The sequence below is a fragment of the Poecilia reticulata genome, chromosome 3, assembly GCF_904066995.2.
Source record: "Poecilia reticulata chromosome 3, P_reticulata-male-v2, whole genome shotgun sequence".
Taxonomy (NCBI): Eukaryota; Metazoa; Chordata; class Actinopteri; order Cyprinodontiformes; family Poeciliidae; genus Poecilia; species Poecilia reticulata.
The window spans coordinates 9939204-9958946 of NC_088832.1; the positions used below are offsets into that span (position 1 = coordinate 9939204).

A 19743-nucleotide genomic window follows, 5' to 3' on the forward strand; every position below is an offset into this window, starting at 1 on the left:
ATGTAACCCATATATATATATATATATATATATATATATATATATACATACGTATATATATGTTGTCCAACACTCTTATATCACAAAGTGGTGTTTATTAAAACACTATGTTTAGGTCCCATTTGCAGATATTCTTTTAAAGAAATACCAATCAGACGGGAAATGCCAGTCTGCAGAGTACAGACTATTAGAGAACGCTGACTGTTTAAAGCAACATTTATCAATTAGACTGGTGTGAGAGTAAGCCATCAATCTGAAGTGATAACAAGACAATTACAGGAATTTGCTGTCTCTCTGCACTTTGAGAATCTAGAGAAATGCAGAATGCAACAGAGGGAGGATGAGACTTGTGAAAGAGATATTTTTTATATTTAACCACGAAAAAACAAACAAATAAAAAAACATTAAGTTAACATGTTTTAGTAAAGAAATGCGAAATGTAGGATTTGCAAGTTGCGTAACAGAAATTTGCTTTTCTCTTACAGTAAATACTGCGGTTTAAACGAGTAACATATAAATTATAGCTATATAGGAAGGATTTTTATGTCAACTTTTGCAAAAATAAAATTTTTTTAAATACCTCCCTGGGAAGCTAACCGTCAATGGCGCGAGCGTTTACACGCCCTCGAAAGTAAACTTTAACAGCTTCAATTATGCCTCGTCTTCTTCAGCTGAACATCGTCACAGTACCAGGTTTTCGTTTGCTGCATACAAACATCAAAATATGTGAGTCAGTTCATACGAGCTCGCTCTTCGTTTTGCTTTTTTTTTTTTTCCAAACTCATAAACGAGTCCCTGTGTTGCCATCTTGCCAGCGGTGACAGGTAAGTAATAATTATGACACCAAATACCGTCAGTCACCTGTCATTCAACAAGGTCACGCCCTTAATAACGCGCAGCTATAAAACAGTTTCACTCACATAGCTGCTACAAAGGACAATGAATGACCTAGGCTAAATCATTTTCTCCGCAACTTGTTAACAAGGTAACGAGATTTTTGCTACTTCCTTGCTGGTTTTTATGATTTATTTTAGCCCTGGAAGGTGGCTAAACACAGGATGTAGATACTATCAGCATTGAAGATTTCAGCAACCTCACATTAAGACGTTTTCAGTCTGCCTGTTTCTAAACATCCGGCCATTTTATTGCAACCTCCCGTTTTAGAATTGGGGAACTTGCGTTGCGGCAACTCCGAGTGCCGCAACGCAAGTTGCGGCACTCGGTTTGCAGAACTTTATTAATTAAAGTTCTGCAAACTTTAATTAATAAGCCATTCGCTTTATTCAGGTGTTTGCAGCAGGTGGCCCTTGATCTAAACCATCCATGTTAGATCGGTTTAGCATAGTTCCTGCTGGAAGGTCAATCGCTCCTAATCACCTCTGACTCCTTTCTCTCTGTCCCTGTGGAAGATGAGCATCTTTGTTGCATGATGCTGCCACCACCATGTTTTATGGTACACACCAGCTTGCATGAACACTAAAGAAAAGTTACATTTTAGCTTCATCTGGTCAGAGAGCCTTTTTTTGTTGTTGTTATATTATTATAAATCTTTCATGTATTAGCTCATTTATACAGGGATGAGAGCTCTGCATCAGCGAATGCAGAACACTGCAGCTAATTAGCAACGTCTGTCCCACCGGCTGACATGAAAAGAATGACTATAATAGAAGACCTAACATGCACAAAGAACATAATTCTCTTTAACAACAAACAAAGCAAAATAATAAAATCAAACATTAAAATTTTATTACAAAAAAAACTAAAGAGTTTGAAGTACGAGAACGTAATGAAATTTTCAAAGTTCACCGTATTTACTTTGCCATTTTCCTTGTTCTTTATGCTGCTGGGTTTTGGGTTGTTTCTTTTTCTTCTAATTTTTATTAACAAACCTTTGAGGGCAGAAGCAGAACAGCTGGCTTCCATTTATAAATTCAGCAGCTTCTTAAGACGGTTTGTTACTCTGGGATTTACTTAACAGTATCAGAATAAAGTAATCATTTCTTAGTTTTTTAAAATGATGTATAGTTTTCCCTTCCATTTCACCATCAATGCTGTACTTTCTGGTGATCTCTCATAAAACCCAGATTAAATACACGAGGAGTTTGTGGTTATAAGGTGACATGGAAAGAATTGGTAACAAACAAGTAAGGCAACCTGAAAAGAAAAAGGACAGCCAGTCTCACTTACTGTTATTTGCTTAAAGGAAAGTTTATTTCTGGAACTTTTACAAAGATTTACAGGAGATTAGCAGCAGCAAATATTTCACATTTCAGGAACAGGAGTTTCACATTTTGTTAAAGATGTTCTCGCTTCTCATGATCTGACTCCCTCCTCTCATCAAAATTAGATCAAACATGAAAGCCGTGACATCTTTTACTGCATGTGCTAAATTCGTCTTATTTGGGACAAAACCTGGATTTTGACCCAATTAGTCAAACGGCAATCATGCCACAGTCATAGGGTGTGTGCAGGAAGACATTTCTTTACACATGAGATGCCTTGAACAAATGTTTCATTCTGAGTTTAGTGGGTGTAACTCTCTTTGGTTCTAGGTATCTCCAGGTTTTGTTGGAAATCTGCATTTTCTTTTCTTTCTTCTCTCTTTTTTTGTTTTTTGATTGAATTGTCACAGGATAAGAACACGTTTGTAAGCCTGTGGCGAAATCAGGTCTGCATTTAATGTCTATCACGTAGCGACGTGCAAAAGTTAATCCCGGGTAATCACGTTACGCAGCCTCTGCAGCGCCGGCTTCCTGAGAAAACAGAAGCCTCCAAGGGACTATTTTACATATTTGAAGCTTGACAAAACAATATATTTTGATATTTACGTCTCCCGACAAGAGAGGCTTTGAGGACGGATTCCCAGAGGAGCTGGATTTGTGTGGAAAAGCTGAGAAGCTTTCTTGGGATGTTTTACGTGAGGTTCTATTTTTTTGTTTTTAGATTGAGTCTGTGTTTTTTTTTTTTCTCTGTTGGAAAAATTGACGCGGCCATAATCTGAAAAGTCTTTCCGACGCTTTTGTGTTGTAAGATACAGTCCACCATTCACCAAGTCAAAAGGTCAAAGGTTGAACCAATCACTTAGCAGTGGATCTTGAGGAATGAAAGCAAATGAAAGACATTCATGATGGAGAATCCGATTTTAATTGAATCTAAACATCTGCTCTGCTTTTTGAGGACCACTAGAAGTCAGCAGGTTTTTTTTTGTTTGTTTTAAATGAATAGTGTTCTTCTGTTTGGATGGATTTTCATCTAATCACGTTTATTTGTGTAAGTTGTAGATCTTGAATTAGCTTTTCCTCAAGAGTAAGAGTAGCTCTTCCTGAACAGAGTACACTCTCTGACCTTCGCAGCTCGGCTCTCCCTGTGTGTTCGCCTTTCAGACTTTGACCTGAGACTTATCTCTAACGTTCTCATGTGTTCGCTCTGAAGCTGTGAACAGAGCAACGAGCAGCAGCAGAGTCGTAGTTGAGAATTTATGTTATTTCTCTTCATTCCAACATCCAAGTTGCTCATGAGAACAAATCGGACCAAAGCTACTCTACAGCCCAGACGCCTCCAGCCTGGAGAAGGCCTTCCATCGTTTTTTAAGACCAAGACCATTCTTCTTCTGTGAAAAAACAAATATGTACATGAAGAAAGCCAAAATAAGTCCAAGGTCAAACAGGTGTGATGGTTTGGGTTTGTTTTACGTCACGAAGTTACTGAATTCACCAGGACCTGCTCTGTTTACCAAGGTACTCTAGAGTCAAATCAGACTTCACCTTTCCATTTGCTAAAGCCTGGCCAAAACTGAACTGGATCACATCACAACATGGCTCCTCTATTAACCCTTTGACAACGTCTTTACCAGCGCATCACTGAGTAGAAGCTGGGATAGCAATCTCAGCAGAGGCGCAGCTCCACCAGTTTGCTGATTACTGCAGGCTAGTCTGAAGGAGCTGAGTGGGGCGGTGGAAAACTGCAGCTTCGAGGAGGAGCTACGTCCTTGGAGACGGTGCTAGGTCCAACCAGGCATTTTGCACAGCTGAGTGGTTGCCACGGGAGATTAAAGGATTTCTCGAACATGCATGAAAGAATCAAGGCAACACTCTGGGTATGTTTCTGACGCGGGGAATAACTTAATAACTTGATGTAAAGTTAAAAAAAGTTGATTTTTCATAATACTGCCCCTTTAAGGAAGACATGAATAAATAAATGCCAGCAGAACTCAACGAACTGAAGCAAAGTCACAAAGAAAGACCAACACAGAGAAACACACACTTAAAGTTACTGCTGTTAATGGGGGCTGTGTAAGTTAAGGGGTATAATCTGTTTCTAACACATGGCTTTATTGTATACATTGACATTATTTGATCTGTTATCTGTTTTAGGTTAGATTTGAATACATTTGGTATTCAAAGGTATACTACTTTTGAATACTAAATGCAGTATAACTTTTCGTCATCCCTATCTTGTCCTTAATCACAAAGACCCTTGACCTCAGTTTTCTCCATGACTGGAAGTTTTAAATGGCCAGCCTTGCCATCTCCAAACATATGATTCAGCCAAAAACTAAACATAAACTCTCTAATTATTGTGTTTGCTTTTTTTTTGAAGCTGCATAACACTGGCAGAGCAAATCAAAGCGTTCCTCCGTCTGTTTAGCTGAACTCCGCTGCTGGCTCCCTAAAACACCACCCCCCTTTAATTAATCTCAAAGTCCCGTTGTCTCCGAGAGACACCGCGTGCCGTCGGAAACTCTTTGAACGTCGCGAAACTCTTACGGAGGCTCTTCTGCGTTTAATCCTGCTGTCAAATTGTCTTCGACGAGCAAATATTGACGACGTCCTTCCCAAAATATTTCCTTTGTGCCACCACCCCGGCTCGACAGGCGGCCCTCTGTGACGGATTATGAGATGGATGAGCCATAAGCTGCTCCAAGGTTGTATTGTTCCCCAGCCTGCCACCACCTCTCCTAAGTGCTCCAAAGCCTAATTCTTCTTGCAGGCGTGTGAGGATGGGGGGATGGGGACCCCGTGGCCTCAGACCAATCAGTCTCTCAGCAAGCACACAAAGGTCCCGCTGCTTCTACAACTGGAAACTTGGCTTGACGGGTGGAGGAGGGCACACTGTTGGGGCTGGAGTCAATTACATTTTATTTCAATCAGGAAATTCAGCTGGGCATCTTTTTGGGCCCAAAACGATGAATTACCACATTACCCCACGTTTTTTTTTTCTTTTCCTTTTGCGTCTGATTGAGTTTAAAGCCTGGGCTAAGTGGATGAACATTGGATGGTGACAGGAATTTCAGCAGGAGCTTTTTGCTCCAGAAACAGGTGGCGCTCGCAATTGGACGACAGCGCGCTTGTTCCGTTGCTTCATCGACTCCGATTAGTTCTCTCCTTGGCAGCAGTGGTTGCTGTGTGATGGAGGAGATTGAGCCTCAAAATAGATGAGAGAGGTGGATGAAATACAAAATAAAAAATTTAAAATATTGACAGCAGACTTTAGAAAAAGTGTGCTGTTGTGTAAAATATAACACAAACAGGAAATGTGTGAAAATGGCAGCAAAAAAAAAAAAAAAATCAATGAAATCAAGCCACAACTGATATTTTTGTGATTTTTGGTATTTGTATCCTCATCCTTTTTAAGAGCTAAGCTATTAGCATTTACCAAACATCTACATTTTTCTTAACTGCAGAAATATTGCTTCAGAAGATTGATATTCAGAGCTGTATCCAGGTCCAGACTTAGAAGGCATAACTTACATAATACACTCTCGGGCTCAAGTTTTTGGAAATCTTGAGATGTCCTCACGCCAGAAGGAATATTTACTTTGATTCTGTCCCGGGAGTTGTGAGTCCCCCAGTGGGAGGTGACAGGAAACCAATGGGAGTCTCCAATATCGGATCATATGCCTGAACTACCTCGGCTGACTCATTCTGATGCAGAGGAGCACCAGCTATACTCCAGATTTCCCCCCCTTGCAAGGGTCAGAGGGCAGACAAACTGCTAAAAAGAGAACATTGCATAATGATGTAAATTAAAAAAACACAAAATATCCCAACATTGATCATTTTCTTTAAGTAATTGTAACATTGCCAATCAGTTCAGTTTAGTTTTGAATATTTCTCAAATTCATAAAATCAACGTAACAAAATTGAAGTGAAAAAGATACACCAGTAGAAAGGGAGCAAAGAGAAAATAAGACGATAGAAATGAAAAGCATTTTTAAATGCGCCATGTTCTTAAATTTCAACATGATACTTAGAAAAAAGACTGTTGGTATTTCTGTTTGCAACTACATCGTATCAAATTCTTGTTGCTTCTTCCCATTGTCATTTTAGGTAGTCGCTATCAGATTTCCAATAACTCAAGGGAAACTCCAATTCCCTTTCTAATGAAACACAGTAATCAACCAGGGTTTCGCTTTGTAGTTACCAAAAATATATATATTTTTTAATTCCAATTTACATATAACCTGATCTGCTTGTGGAGCTTAACTGTTTCATCAACTGTATTATATAAAAAGGTCCCAATACTGAGCCTTGAGGGATTCCACATTTACAATATTTAAATTTGATCATTAATCTGAAAAGCAAAGCGCTTTTCCTGCTAGACTCTAGGGAGCATGTCAGGGCGCATATGGCAAGTGTACAACACTACGGCATATGTTTAGAAGTAAAAAAAATAAATGAAAAAAAATTACATACATACATGCATACATACATACATACATACGCATGCGCGCACGCACGCACACACGCACACATACGTGTACGTGTGTGTGTGCGTGTGTGTGGGCGCAATTTTAAAAATGTTTCTCTTTGCGAGTGTTTGTCTCTTTCCTCCTCCATTTTTTTTCTGCACAGAACTGCCTGCGTAGCTGCAACATTTTAGAGGCGCACAGTGTGGAAAATTCGGTCCACTCAGACGTGTCGAGCATAAACCAGGCTTAGGAAACAACTACTGCACAGCTATGGATGTGAAAATGAGAGCTTGGAAGACGAATACAAATGCAGCCTGTATAGGTTTAGCTTAAATAACAAGGCTGACTCTTAATGCAATGTCTTTCCAAAAGATTCAGTAGTAGCCCACTGCTTACTAGGCAGTAAGTGCTGTAGGTGGCCCCAATTGACTCTTTGACATAATTTGTTTTGTACATGCTTTAAAAAAAAACAAACCCTCCTAACCATCTTTCCATCCAATGAAGTATAATACGCACATGTGAACTGAATGAACGCTGCAACCATTTTATCAATGAGTTCATTGTAGTTCGGGTCTTTTTCCAATTTAAAAGGTTCACAGTGAGCCTTTGCTCCATTCAAGCACATCACATCATCTTTTGTACAAGAAAAACCAACAGCACATGATCTCACGGTGTTTATCTAAAGAGGCTTAGTAAAAACTGCATGTGCTTAATTGTTCGGCGTAACAGCAAACAGCCCTTGTTTATGTGAACTTGGATGTCTGTTCCCATCCGGAGAAATGCAGCCGATCTGGAAGACAGGAAAACAGAAGACGACGAAGAAGGGAAAAAAAAAAGAAAAAAAAAAAAAGGCCACCCACAGGGCAAGTAGCTGTCATCACTAATTCACTAGAGGCTCAGTTCACTCAATTCTTGGGCAACCTCTCTGACAAAAAAAAACACCTTCTATTGAAGATCTTTACAAAGGAGACCTCTTACATTCTCTGGCTGGGAGATTACTGGGAGGGCTGGTACAATTACACGTCCTCAGCCTGAATGGAGCGGAGCACAGAGTTGTGGCTAATCTGCAACTCAAACAAGACTAAATCTAAGCTAATCAACAGCGAATCACAATGCCAGGCACTGGCAAAAAAAACATAACAACCCGTCGTGTGTGTGTGTGAGAGAGAGAAAGAGAGAGAGAAAGAGAGAGAGAGTGTGTTGGTGAATCACGCTATGCTTTTCAAACCGTGGTGAAACACACCCTTGGGCTTGAAACAGCTTAGTCAAGGAGCCATTCAACACATTTGAGAGGAATACACACACACACACACACACACACACACACACACACACACACACACACACACACACACACACACACACACACACACACAATGCAGAAACAAGTGAAAACATAAAATTACATTGTGCATGAAATATGTCAGGAACAGCCTGTCACAGCAGAAGTCAAGGAGCCAATACAGCAGAGTGTGTAAACTCTTGACATAGCTGCTGAATATGTAATTAAAACACTTCATTGATAGCAGCAACAGTGGACTCCAAGATCATTTTTATGTAAAACTGTGACTATTTTTTTAATTATTTGAAGTGAATATTGTAGCCGTAGCATTTTTATTTTAGTATTTGGAGGGGAGTTACTTCAAAAGGCTGTACTCCAACTATAGACTACTTCTTTTTTATGTAATGATGGTTCTTTAGCCAGGAGTTATTGTAGTTTCTAGGAATATTACTTGATATTTCTACCAAGTCTGTTCAAGTGCTAATCTAGGACTGGGGCTAAGCTTGATTTCAACTGGTTCCATTTAAAACAACAACAAATAAACCAGTTAATATCGAGCCTAAAGGCCAAGTTGGAAACACATAATTTTCTTTCTTCCAGTTAAAGTGTACATGTGACTATAGTGAAGGGTGGCAGCTCATCTATAGAAATCACATTATTTGTTCTGTTATCCCTGGAAACAAAAGCGTTGTATGAACAATCTGATGTTAATGCTATTTATTACAATAGCCATTACTAGTGAATACTAATTACAATCCCAACAGGTACTCCTCATTTGTGTTTATGAAGTGCAAATCGGTGTTGAATTTGGGGTTTCAAATCTGCGTTTCTAAATTGTAAATATGTGTTTCACTGGAGGGTTTTAGATCTGTTTTATAAGCTAAAAACACGTGTCACATTTGCGTGTCAGATCACTGTTTGTAAACTGCAAACAAGTGTTATATTTATGGTGTCAGACCTGTGTTTAAACTGCAAAGATGATCCAGATTTGAGGTTTCATATCTGTGTTTATAAATCCTCCTGAGCGACATTTATGGTTACAAACAGGATGCGTAAACACAAACGGGGAAAAATGTAAGCCCTAACCAGCATCCACTCAACTTCCTATTAATATTTTCTAGAAAAGTGTGCTTTGTCCTAAGCTAAGAAGCTAAAATTGACATTAATTTAGCAATTTAGAGTTTTAAATGCTGCTGACAGTGAGTGCCAATCAGTTTGTCCTCACCATTAATGATTTTTGGGTCATACTTTAACCTACATGTCCATTCAATACAAGAAGAAACTCTCAGGCAGTTAACTTGATATAATGTAAATGCCCACATTTAGCAACCCCCTCCAAAAAAACGATTAAACTATGAAATTCACTTTTATTGCCCTCCAACAACCTAAAAAAGCCCAAAGAGAAACAGACTGACAGTGAAACCCTTTAGTCTATGCAGGTACTATGAAAGAATTTTGACTCAACCTTGTTAAGTCATGTCCACATTCCAGTCTGCATTAAAAATGAAACCAGAACACACCCATCAACGTATGTCGTCTCCTGAGAAATCCTCTTAAGGACATATAGTTAGTAGAGCTTTAGAAAGGATTCATCTGAGGAAGATTTTTTTTCTCCCCCCTCAAAAGCTGAATTATACAGTGACAGTTTTATCTCAAGTTTGCTTCAAAGAAAACAATTTGTAGGTTTGTTTCGATTTACGGGGAACAAGTTGAAGTCCAACCGTGACTGGTTGATTATGCTGTGTTTCCATTCAGGATGTGTCCATGTCCAATCTTTTCTTGACTTTTGCTTTATGAAAAACACACCAGGAAAGAATGCAAATGGATTGGTGTCTTCTAGTCTTTTCTCCTTACAGTCTGAACTTCTTTATCATCAACCACATCTTTGTGTTTTCTGCCCTGCCTCGTTCTGAGCAGAGGTGACTCACAAACTGTATGTTTGGCAACATTTTCCAACATTCTATTACACACACTTAATAGCATGCGCTGCATAGTTTAACCTTCTCTATCACTGCTGCGATCTTCGGTCTCAGTGGGCCTTGCAGACTGAACCCACATGTGGGCTGTGTTTCCCAAGTCCATTTGTACTCAGTTTAACACGCTGAAGTGACAGACTGGAACTACGCAATCAGCTACAACAACAAGAGCTATGAACGCTGGGTGTTAAGAACGCTGTTGACATTTTCTGAAATGATCAATAACGTAGACCATCAACATGCAGCACCGACTGATTTACGGAGTTTGTTGTGGAAAACGGGTTTGAAGCTCTGTGGAGATGAGCAGGAAGGACACACCCAGGAAAGATAACGCATGTTGTTTAGGCTGAAAATATCCATGAGTCCAAGCGTTGTCCTCCGCTCCGGCATGTTGCGACACGCACTCGGAAGGAGGATCGAATTCCATCGAAGGTAAATCCCAAATGGAGGGTTTATCGGAACCAACAACTCTCAGTGGGTACTTCTTCATCCTCCTCACTACCATTTCGAGCTGAAAACGAAATTCAAAAAAGAAAAAAGAAATAAACGGATGTTGATTGAGGATGACTGATTGCGGTGTTCAGTCAGAGTTAACCATCGTCTGCATTCTTGCTTCCCTTGTTGGTTGTCGCCTTTGGCATCGACCCCCCTCCCCTCCACCTTCGCTGCTGTAATCAAATGGTTTCATTGAAACTAATGACAAGGCTGTGCTTTTTTAACAAAGTGCTATTGTTCGTGTAAATGTGGCCCTAAGTGAAAGACGAGTAATGACAGGCCAGCGTCTAGCGAAGGAAGTCGAGCTGCATTTCTCTAGTAGCCGTTTAGGCTCTGCTTGAACTGCTATTTTAATCTGTGTGGGTTTTGCAAAAGAAATAGTCATTTACAATAATAATCAAACTTTTATTGGATTGCTGCAAATACAAGACATCAGAATCAAAGACTCAAACAGCATTGGTCATAAACTCCAGTCCAGATTGAGACCAGAAAATGTGAATGTGCCATGTGAGCAAAGAGCCTTTCCTCTAGTGTCACACTGCAGCTGATGGGACCAGCCCCTTCTTGGCACCCTGGTGATAGTGGCTCTCCAGCTTCCCTGCAAGAAAGAGGGGGAGCAGAGGGGGTGGTGGAGTAGAGGAAGGGTGGGAGGAGAGAGAAGAGGAAGGGATGAATCAAAACACCATCAAAGGGACAGAATGACCTTTCTGAGAGCTCAAGGGCTGCTGATTACAGGCGGCCTCGGGTTGATGCACAGAGACATCGAGATGATGAAGGAAAAGACCAATGAGACCTTTTATTCAACAGAGGAGACGGGGAAAATAGCTTTTGTTGGCAGCAAAACAAGACGTGGTTTCAGAGGTTTAATTACAGGAGCATTAAATGCAACAAAAACCCGAGATGCAACGAAACGGCTAAATGCTACGTCTTCAAGTTAAGTTTGACAACTCGGCCAAATACACCAGGCCTGTATCACTGAAGGGAAGGTTTTTAATGCAGTTATTACTATTGTAATGTCTTAGAACAGAGGAAATAAAATGTTTTATGAAAGACAATTAAGATGATTATAACAGTCTTGATGTCATCAACATAATGTATTTGTGAAAATCTAGACATTGGATAAAAAAAATATATAGGAAACAGTGTCATCAGCATAAAAAGACATGCAAATATGGATTGAAGAATAGACATATTTGTATTTATGTTCAAAGAATTTACTCAGGACCAACATAGATCCCTGTGGAACGCCAGTATTTTGAAACTAGACTGTTCAAAGCTCCTAGTGTCTGTTTTGGTGGGGATAGTTTACAGTGATGCTACAGAAATGTTCTCCATCTTTTATTTACTCATTTATAAATTCATTAATTCATACAGAATTCAAATTAAGACATTGGATTTTGCATTCATGGATATTTTGAAGAACTTTTGTTTTCTTGCAGTGATTCCAAATGAAAGTTATACGCTTGAGTTGACGTCTATTACACTTGGTCAAAATTCAACTAATAAAGTTCTTAGTGACAAACCATAACTAGCTAATTATGTGTTGTGTGATGCTAGCAACCGCAAATACTTTATATGCATTGATGCTGGATGAAAGTCTAAGGTTTCAGAAGCTGGTGAATGCACAACTCTCATTTCTTAAACATTTTGTTAAACATTCCAAGTCTCTTGAAGCTGCCCTCAGACGTATCATCTCCTGGCATGTACGCTATGACAAAAATCTGATTTTGAGGAATTCATTCAGGACGCACCCACAACACGCGTGCAAATAGATTTACATCTACACCACACAAATAAACTGGTCATGCCAACTGGCTTCAGGCTTGCATGTCCTTTGATATTTTTGTTGAAATAAACTAATTCTTTCACAAAACATCACTACAATCTAATGATTCATTAAGATTGTAGTGATCCAATGACAGGAAGGGTTAAAGTTAAGCCACTTTTATGAAGTAAAAGTCGCCAAAGAGCCGAATTGGCGAGCAGGTGAAAAGTGGGGAATCGAACCTGTATGTAACTGTATATTATCACAAGAAAACATAAAAATGTCTTATACTAACATCTAGCAAAGAGTGTCGTTATAACATGAAGAAAAGTATTTGGGAATGTTGCTCTGTAGATGCAGATAACGGGTCATTTGGATACCAACACCAACACTAATTTCTGATTTTGAAAATAAAAATACAGAGGAAAAGGAAAAAACAGCAACACCACTGGATCAAAACTATCAAATCAACTGGCTTTAGTTCAGAGTTGAAGCTGATCAGTTTAATCTATAGTTGAATAATCAGGAGAAATAGCTGAAAACTGTGAAAGAAGAAAATGTTAGTTTCTATAATATCAATCATTCATCATTACTTTGTCTGACGGTCCACAGAATGTAAATATCCGAGCACTTCTGTCAAGAGTGCATCTTCAGGAAGGATTTCTGCATGTTGTTATTCATATAAACGCTGCTGGCCATGAAAGCAACAAACGCCCCTGCAAGCCACTGACCAGAGCTGACCTCCTAATCTACCGTAACTGCAACCTTTTTCTGTCAATACAGCATCCCCAGTATTGATCTCATTTCTCCATTAGAGCTCATCCTCCCAAACTACGCGCCGCTGCTTTTGTCCTTTTCTGCAGAACAACCCCTGCTGGATTCCGATAACCCGTGTCGACCTTGTCCTTAACTGCAGAGCAAATAATAACCCCGTGTCTCACCGCCTCACACAAGCCTCCCGTTTGTGAAACCGCAGCATTAGCCGGCTGTTTTCTCTCCCCCCCGTGTCGGAGGCAGGGATGAGAATGAGACGAGTGTGACAGGCAGGAGCTGCAGTTGTCACTCGTGCTCTCTTTTTTCATGCTGTCACGTTATGGCTGAACTCTGTGGGTAGCAGCGGCATAAACACGGTGTTTAGCACAAGCGCTGTTTGCTCACCGTTTCCAAGCCCGTCTTGAACGGCTGTCAGTGTGTCTCGGTTCTGCCAGAAGCGAGTGTTGCTTCGGCGTGGAAACCTCTCCAGATTTTTATTTTTTATTTTTATTATTATTACTATTTGGCAAAGGCTGCCAAGAGGTTATCCAAGATTACATTAATAACAAATTCATCTTAGCAGAATTTCACGCCAAGTTTAAAATGCTTTTTGAAACATTCAGCAGACAAGGGCCAGGGAGCAGATCCACTATAGCGTGTCTGTTAAATGGGTGTGTGTGTGTGTGTGGGGAAATAAATATTAGATGGTAAGAGCCCAATAATTGTATCATAAAACCCAGAGATGGCAGTTGTGCTCAGCAGAGCCCGAGTCAGAACGTTGTTGTGCCAGCATAGGCAGGCTCTCTCTGTTCTGGGAAGCTAATTGTCGAACTCCTCCAACTGGTTCTGTCCTCTCCAGCTCTCCTTGTGGGTGTTTTGTACAGGGTGGGGGAAGCCAGAGCCAGAATCAATATTGTGGGAAATTTGCTGCGGTAATTTATTTATTTTTGTCTTCTTGTCATAACACGGTGACGTTTCCGTGAGACGCCGTGTTATCGGCAAAAATGAAAAAAGGCTGATTATCGGAGTCAAAGCAAGCGAGGAGGGAATGAGGACTCAGTCTGTGGTTAGCTCCCCCTGCTCATGAGTGCAAAGCCAGGCGTAAAAATTCAAGAACAGCTACTGGCTCTGCAAACAAAGTGTTAATGTAGAGGTAGAGCGTTGTAAATATGTTCGCCGGTTTAAGAGACTCGTTCTTAGAAAGAGAAAGGCCAGATTTACTTACATGAAAGCATGAATCATTTGATGACACTAGAGACAGACAGCGAGTCTTTTGTCAGCTTCTGGGGATTGCTCTGTTTTTTGTTTTATTGTTTCAGCATTATGGTTATTAATAAGCTATGGTATAGTCTTAACATGACATCAGCAAACTTCCTGTTCACCCCGTTGGAGGACATGCAATACATGATTACAGGACTTTAAAAGATTAACGAGGTCAAATGTCTGTTACTCTAAACTGCGGCCATTGTTACAAAGCAAACATTATCAACAAAGTGGTGACATCAATTATTCTGAAAAACAGCACCGGGTCATTTGGCTGCTTTGTTACTTTGCCCTCTTTTAGTTAGAATCTTTTAAAAGAAACTTTTTCTAGAATAAGAAGGATTTCATTACCACAGGATGTCTCGCGCCAACCTCGAGTCAATTTGTACAGGATGTCTCATACATGCCATTAAGCTAATTTATGGTCTACTTATAGTCTAAAGTTACTTCATGTGGTAATACAACTATAATATTTACCAGCACGCTGCTCATGTTATTTAGGTTTGATCAGGGCTTGTAATCCAACATAATTCAGATGACTGGGCAAAAACGAACATCAGAATCACAATCAATCGAAAATAGTTGTAAGACTTCAGCAAATGTGACGTTAAATTTATTTGCAAGGCTTGATTTAGAAGGACTTTTAGGAACAGGTATCTCTCTCTAATACATCACAATGCTTTACTACAAAGAGAAATAAACTGATACGCAATTGTAAATGAATTGGCAAAACCTGATGGTGAAACTTTAGTTGTTTCTGAAGAGCCAAGTGAAAATGTAACGTGGTTGCAATTTAGGCCATGGTCTCACAAATAATAAAGCATTGCTTTAAAAATTAAAACAATACACATTTTTTATTATTATCATTATAAGTTTTAATTTCCCTCTCTTTGGTTTTGAAAAAAAAAAAAAAAAACACCCACATTTTTTTTTTGTATTTTATTTTGAAATGGAAAAACTAAAAACCAAACCACACACAGATTTGATTTAAAGTTTTTAGCCAGTCTTTTTGTATTTTAACCTGGTGGGTATTTTAGCCAGTGATGTCACTGACAAACCCCTTTGTTCACCTGGTAATTAAAAATAACTAATTGCTTTAGTCTTCAACAAGTTAGTTAATTGTTTAGCAGTTTCTGACAATCTGCACTTTTTCCCCCGCCCCCCTGCTTCATTTTCTTTTTTAGACACAAACTAACATTTGAACACCGTTTATGTATCGAAAGAAAGCGAAAGCGAAAGATGCAGTGTGCTCTTTGACCTGCTCAGGAAACAAAGGTGTTAGAAAGGTGACAGCTGCTCGCCGATGACTGCAGCAACATCTCTGCAACGCGCTGGTGTGACAATACAGCTGTTGTTTCACATCCCTTTCAAGTACTGCCTCAGCTTTGTGAGGTGATGCCAAAAATAAAAGCGCCAGGTGCCGGACGCGGCGAAAAACAAGAAGTCTTGTTGGCTGAGCTCGACCACGTTTTGGAAATGTGGCCTAACCGTCTGCTGCAGATTAGCCGCAGAAAGCCGTCTATAGCTACAGCTGAGAAACTGAACCGTGTGAAAAGTGAGAGATGGTTGAAGTGGTTTAAGCTTCTAGATGAAAAAACAAAACAACAGATAAAAAAATGTTTTTCCAGCTTTCCAAAGAGTTGAATGTTGCCGACATCTTTCCCTGAAGAAGAATCATAACTTTGAATGACCTCTTTAGCGTACTAAGGGTTATGGGATCTTTCGCTACAATAAAACAGCTTAAACTCCGCCTGTGGAGGACAGGGTTCAGATCTGAAGAAGAAAAGCTGGAACTGCGACACGTCTGATCCCACGACTGATTAACTGGTACCAGTATTACTAAAGAGTGAAGCTCAGCACCGGCTCTGCCGATAAATGAAAGGCAACCGCTTAGGAAGCGTCTTTCAGACAGTTATCTCCCCTCATTAAAACGTATCTCTCAGCAAACAGGAGAAGAACAATAACAAGGTTTTGAGCAACTATTTGCTGTCAACCGGAGGACAACGAGCGGGAGGAGACCAACCCTGGGTCTTGCAAGCAGATAGCTGCCAGGAGACTCTGACCAGAAACGTTAAATATTCCCTGTGAAAAAAAAAAAAAAAAAAAAAAGCGACTTTGGCTAATGGCTCCAGAGCTGCTGAGCTGTTGCATTTCAAAAATAGGTGCTGCGGAGTCAAGAAGAGCTTCAGGGGAATGTAAGTTAAAGAAGAAGAAGAAGGCGAGGCGTGAAGGAGTGGACGGAAAAAAGACAGAGAGATAGCAAAAAACAAAAGGAGACACGAGGGATGGGAATGAGAGCGGGGGAGCGACGGAGGACACGGCTGGTGGAGGCAAAAAAGAGAGAGAAACAGAAAGGCAGGACCATCGATTGGCTGAGATAATTTCCCATTGATTGCTGCACTGTTTGGAGATTGCTAGAGAGAAGGTTTATTGCCCGCGCGCTGCAGCTGGGGATGGAAGGCCATAAAATAAGCACAGGTTGTCTGCAGAGGGCCAGCTCCATCATCAAGACCATAAAAACACACGCCGAGCCACACAGACACACTTAGACGTCCACTAAACTTAAATAGTCTTTTCCCATAATAACAAATATAACTGCCCGCATACTATTACTGTAACAGATAATGGGAAAGCACAGTTCGCTGCAGATGGAAAGCGGCTGCGCATAATCCCTTGAAAATCCAGGGGCAGGAGTGCAAAGAGTATTTATTAGAACGAAATAGAGGTCCGCTGACATCCTCCCCGACATCAATAACACTCAGTCCATCAGCCTCCTTGCAATAATAATCAGAGGAATAATTGGCTGGTTGCTGTTTCTCTCTAAGAGCGACTGCCCACGCACTGAGAAATGGAAAAAAAGGATGAATCCTATTTTCCCTTTGTATCTTTTTTTTTTTTAATCACACATCAATCCCAACGCACCTGAATAATAAACCCGGAACAGCTATGCATACGGCACGCACTTTAAACCGCACGTTAACACACCTTGTGAAGGCACACTCTGGCATGAGGAAATTGCTTCGTGCCTACAAATGGTGACACAGAAAAGGGAGATAAAATGGAGCACCCGGCAGCTCTCTGATTGAATGTAACGCCTTCAAAACTATCTGTTTCGGTGATTCCCAATGGATTCCCACAAAAAAAAAAAAAAAAAAAAACCCAGCTCAGAGTCTGTCACAAAGAAACCGAGGCGAGAGTAAGAAGTAGCTCAAAGTGAAAAGGGCTCTTTCAAACCTTAACTTAATGGCAGGATTCAGTGGTTTGAACGGGGAGCCAGAGTCGAGGAATATTCAAAAAAAAAAAAAAAAAAAAAAAAAAGCTAAAATCAAATATGTGCTTTATAAGAAAGTACATGACAGGCAAAGAACCTTCAGTTCAGATATCTTAGAAGATGGTGTTTGGCATTTTGGTTGTATAACATAAACCTCTTCTATAAGATATTGACTTTTAATTTGGAATATGTCAGAGATGAAAAGTGGAGTCAGAAAACAAAATGACTTGGATGGTTTATGTTCGGCTGATCAACAGAGTTATCTCTTCACCTGCTATTAGTGACATCTCGTAGTTTTGTAGGTTTTACAAAAGTTTTTAAAGCAGATCTTTATTTAAAAATGAGCAAAACACAGCTTGCTTATAATAAGTGCTGCGAAACACTCTGGGATTCCTCAGGGAACCGTTAATGGACCACTGCTATTCTTTACGAATATGTTGAGTATTGGTTAACTGAAATCTTTGAACTTTTCAGCATATATCAACTCATCTGCATCTTTTATATGGTAATATAGCCAAGCAATCTTTTTGACAGATCTCTATGAAATATTCCCAATATGATGTGGTTTGTTGATTTAAACTACCAACTCCGGATTTGTGTTAGAATTTATGGTACTTTAAAAAAATAAAATTCAAATGACCATTTAGATTGATTCAAATGAATATATAATTGACTAACATTTTTAAAGACATGAGCGAAAACACCAAAAGTTGAATATTTTTTAAAGTGCAGCTCTAATTCTGCTGTGACAGTTCAAAACCCAGCAGCGAGGCTAAGTGGTGGATCCTTGAATTGAAATTCAGACTAAAGAGAATAAAAGCTCAGTCTGAATGTGTCCAGAGCTAAATTGAAAGACAGACTGCCCAATTGACTCGCCTCTTGTGAGGTGGAAGACTAATGGGTCGTTTCCAGGAGCAAAGTGATCAATTTAATGCCTGGAGATTTTCACGTTTCTACAGCTGGACATGTGCAGCGCTGGTCCTTAAGACAGGAGAACTGGAGTGGTTTTGTGTTTAGATGAGTACAGGTTAAATCAGATATTCCAAAGCTTGTGTAGTGTTGAGAGCTTCACTTGATTAGATCATTGTGTGTTGTAGACCGCAGGAGAAATCTTAAAAAAAGAAGTCATATCTAGCTTTAGCTATACATTCAGCTCTAATTGGTAGATCAATGCAGCACCACAAAATTTTTTTTCTTGATTTCTGCAGATATGGTAAAAGTGCAAATCTGATGGTTTCATTTCTTTCCTCCCCTTTCTTTTTGACGCTTCACCCCAGCGATGTTGCCTTTTTATCTTCTCCTCTCCGTCTGGTCGAGCTTGTGCACCTCCAGCTGAAGTCATTTTGAATGTGAAACCAAGCTGACAGCCTCAAGCACTGCAGGAAAGTGGATGTGTACAAAACCCCAGTAGCCAGGGGAGCACAGCGAGAGGGGAGGGAAACTGCCTGGATTCCCATCTTGCCGTTAGTCACACCTAATTTAAATTCCCTTCCTGTGCTGCCGAGCCAGTGAATTTACAAGTGGATAGAGGAGGTGCTGTTTGAGACTTGTGCTGGCATGCTGTTTGCAAGAGGTTAGGAAGACACATCAGCCGTGCTTCCCGCTGCAGAGAACACAGTCTCTTCCCATCCCTGGGTCTGTCCAAACCTCCCTGCCTGGAGCTGTTTCCACAGACACTCAGGGGCTGTAACGGCTGAGTGATTCCTCCAACCAACACTGCACCGTTGAGCCGATTTAGTCACGCACATGACAGTTTGTCACAACTCTCCAGAAATCCAGAGTCTGACAAGTCGGGGACAGCAAACGCAGTGCTGGGAAGTAGAGCGAGTTTTGTATTTAGTAGCTCATTATTGTTGTCGTTGGTATTAGTTGATACAGTAAGTTACTTTGAGCTTAGGATGTTCTTCTAAATTGCATGAAAAGCTCGCGCGCTGTGGCTGACCTAAAGGTCCGGCCTTTTAACACCTCATGTTTAATTCATTAAAATGTGCTGTAAACACTTGCAGGCTTAATCAGGGGTGGTAATAAAGATAGTTTTCCTCTTTTCACAGTAGAGTAATTTGCGCCTTTATTCATAATAACCCAAATACAAATGATGCGAGTCCAGATTTTCAGGTCACTACAGCTACACTATATTTGCGTCATGCGTTCATGCTTTGCAAGTTTATGATACGTTAGGAGAGTTAGATATACTCCCACTGCTGTTTACGGCCACAGCGGACGTAAATCTTCAAGGCTGAGACGCTA

At 40.2% G+C, this 19743-nt stretch overlaps 1 protein-coding gene across 1 annotated transcript in view; it reads right to left on the reverse strand.

The window, feature by feature from the left end:
- Positions 1–10828: 10828 nt before the first annotated feature.
- The window catches only part of trip4 (thyroid hormone receptor interactor 4), an 83562-nt gene continuing 74647 nt past the window's right edge, over positions 10829–19743 (reverse strand). Inside the window, exon 13 of the mRNA XM_008404679.3 lies at positions 10829–11042. Within this exon, the coding sequence (XP_008402901.2) occupies positions 10978–11042 (65 nt within the window). The 3' untranslated portion in view covers positions 10829–10977. The remainder of the gene's footprint in view (positions 11043–19743) is intronic.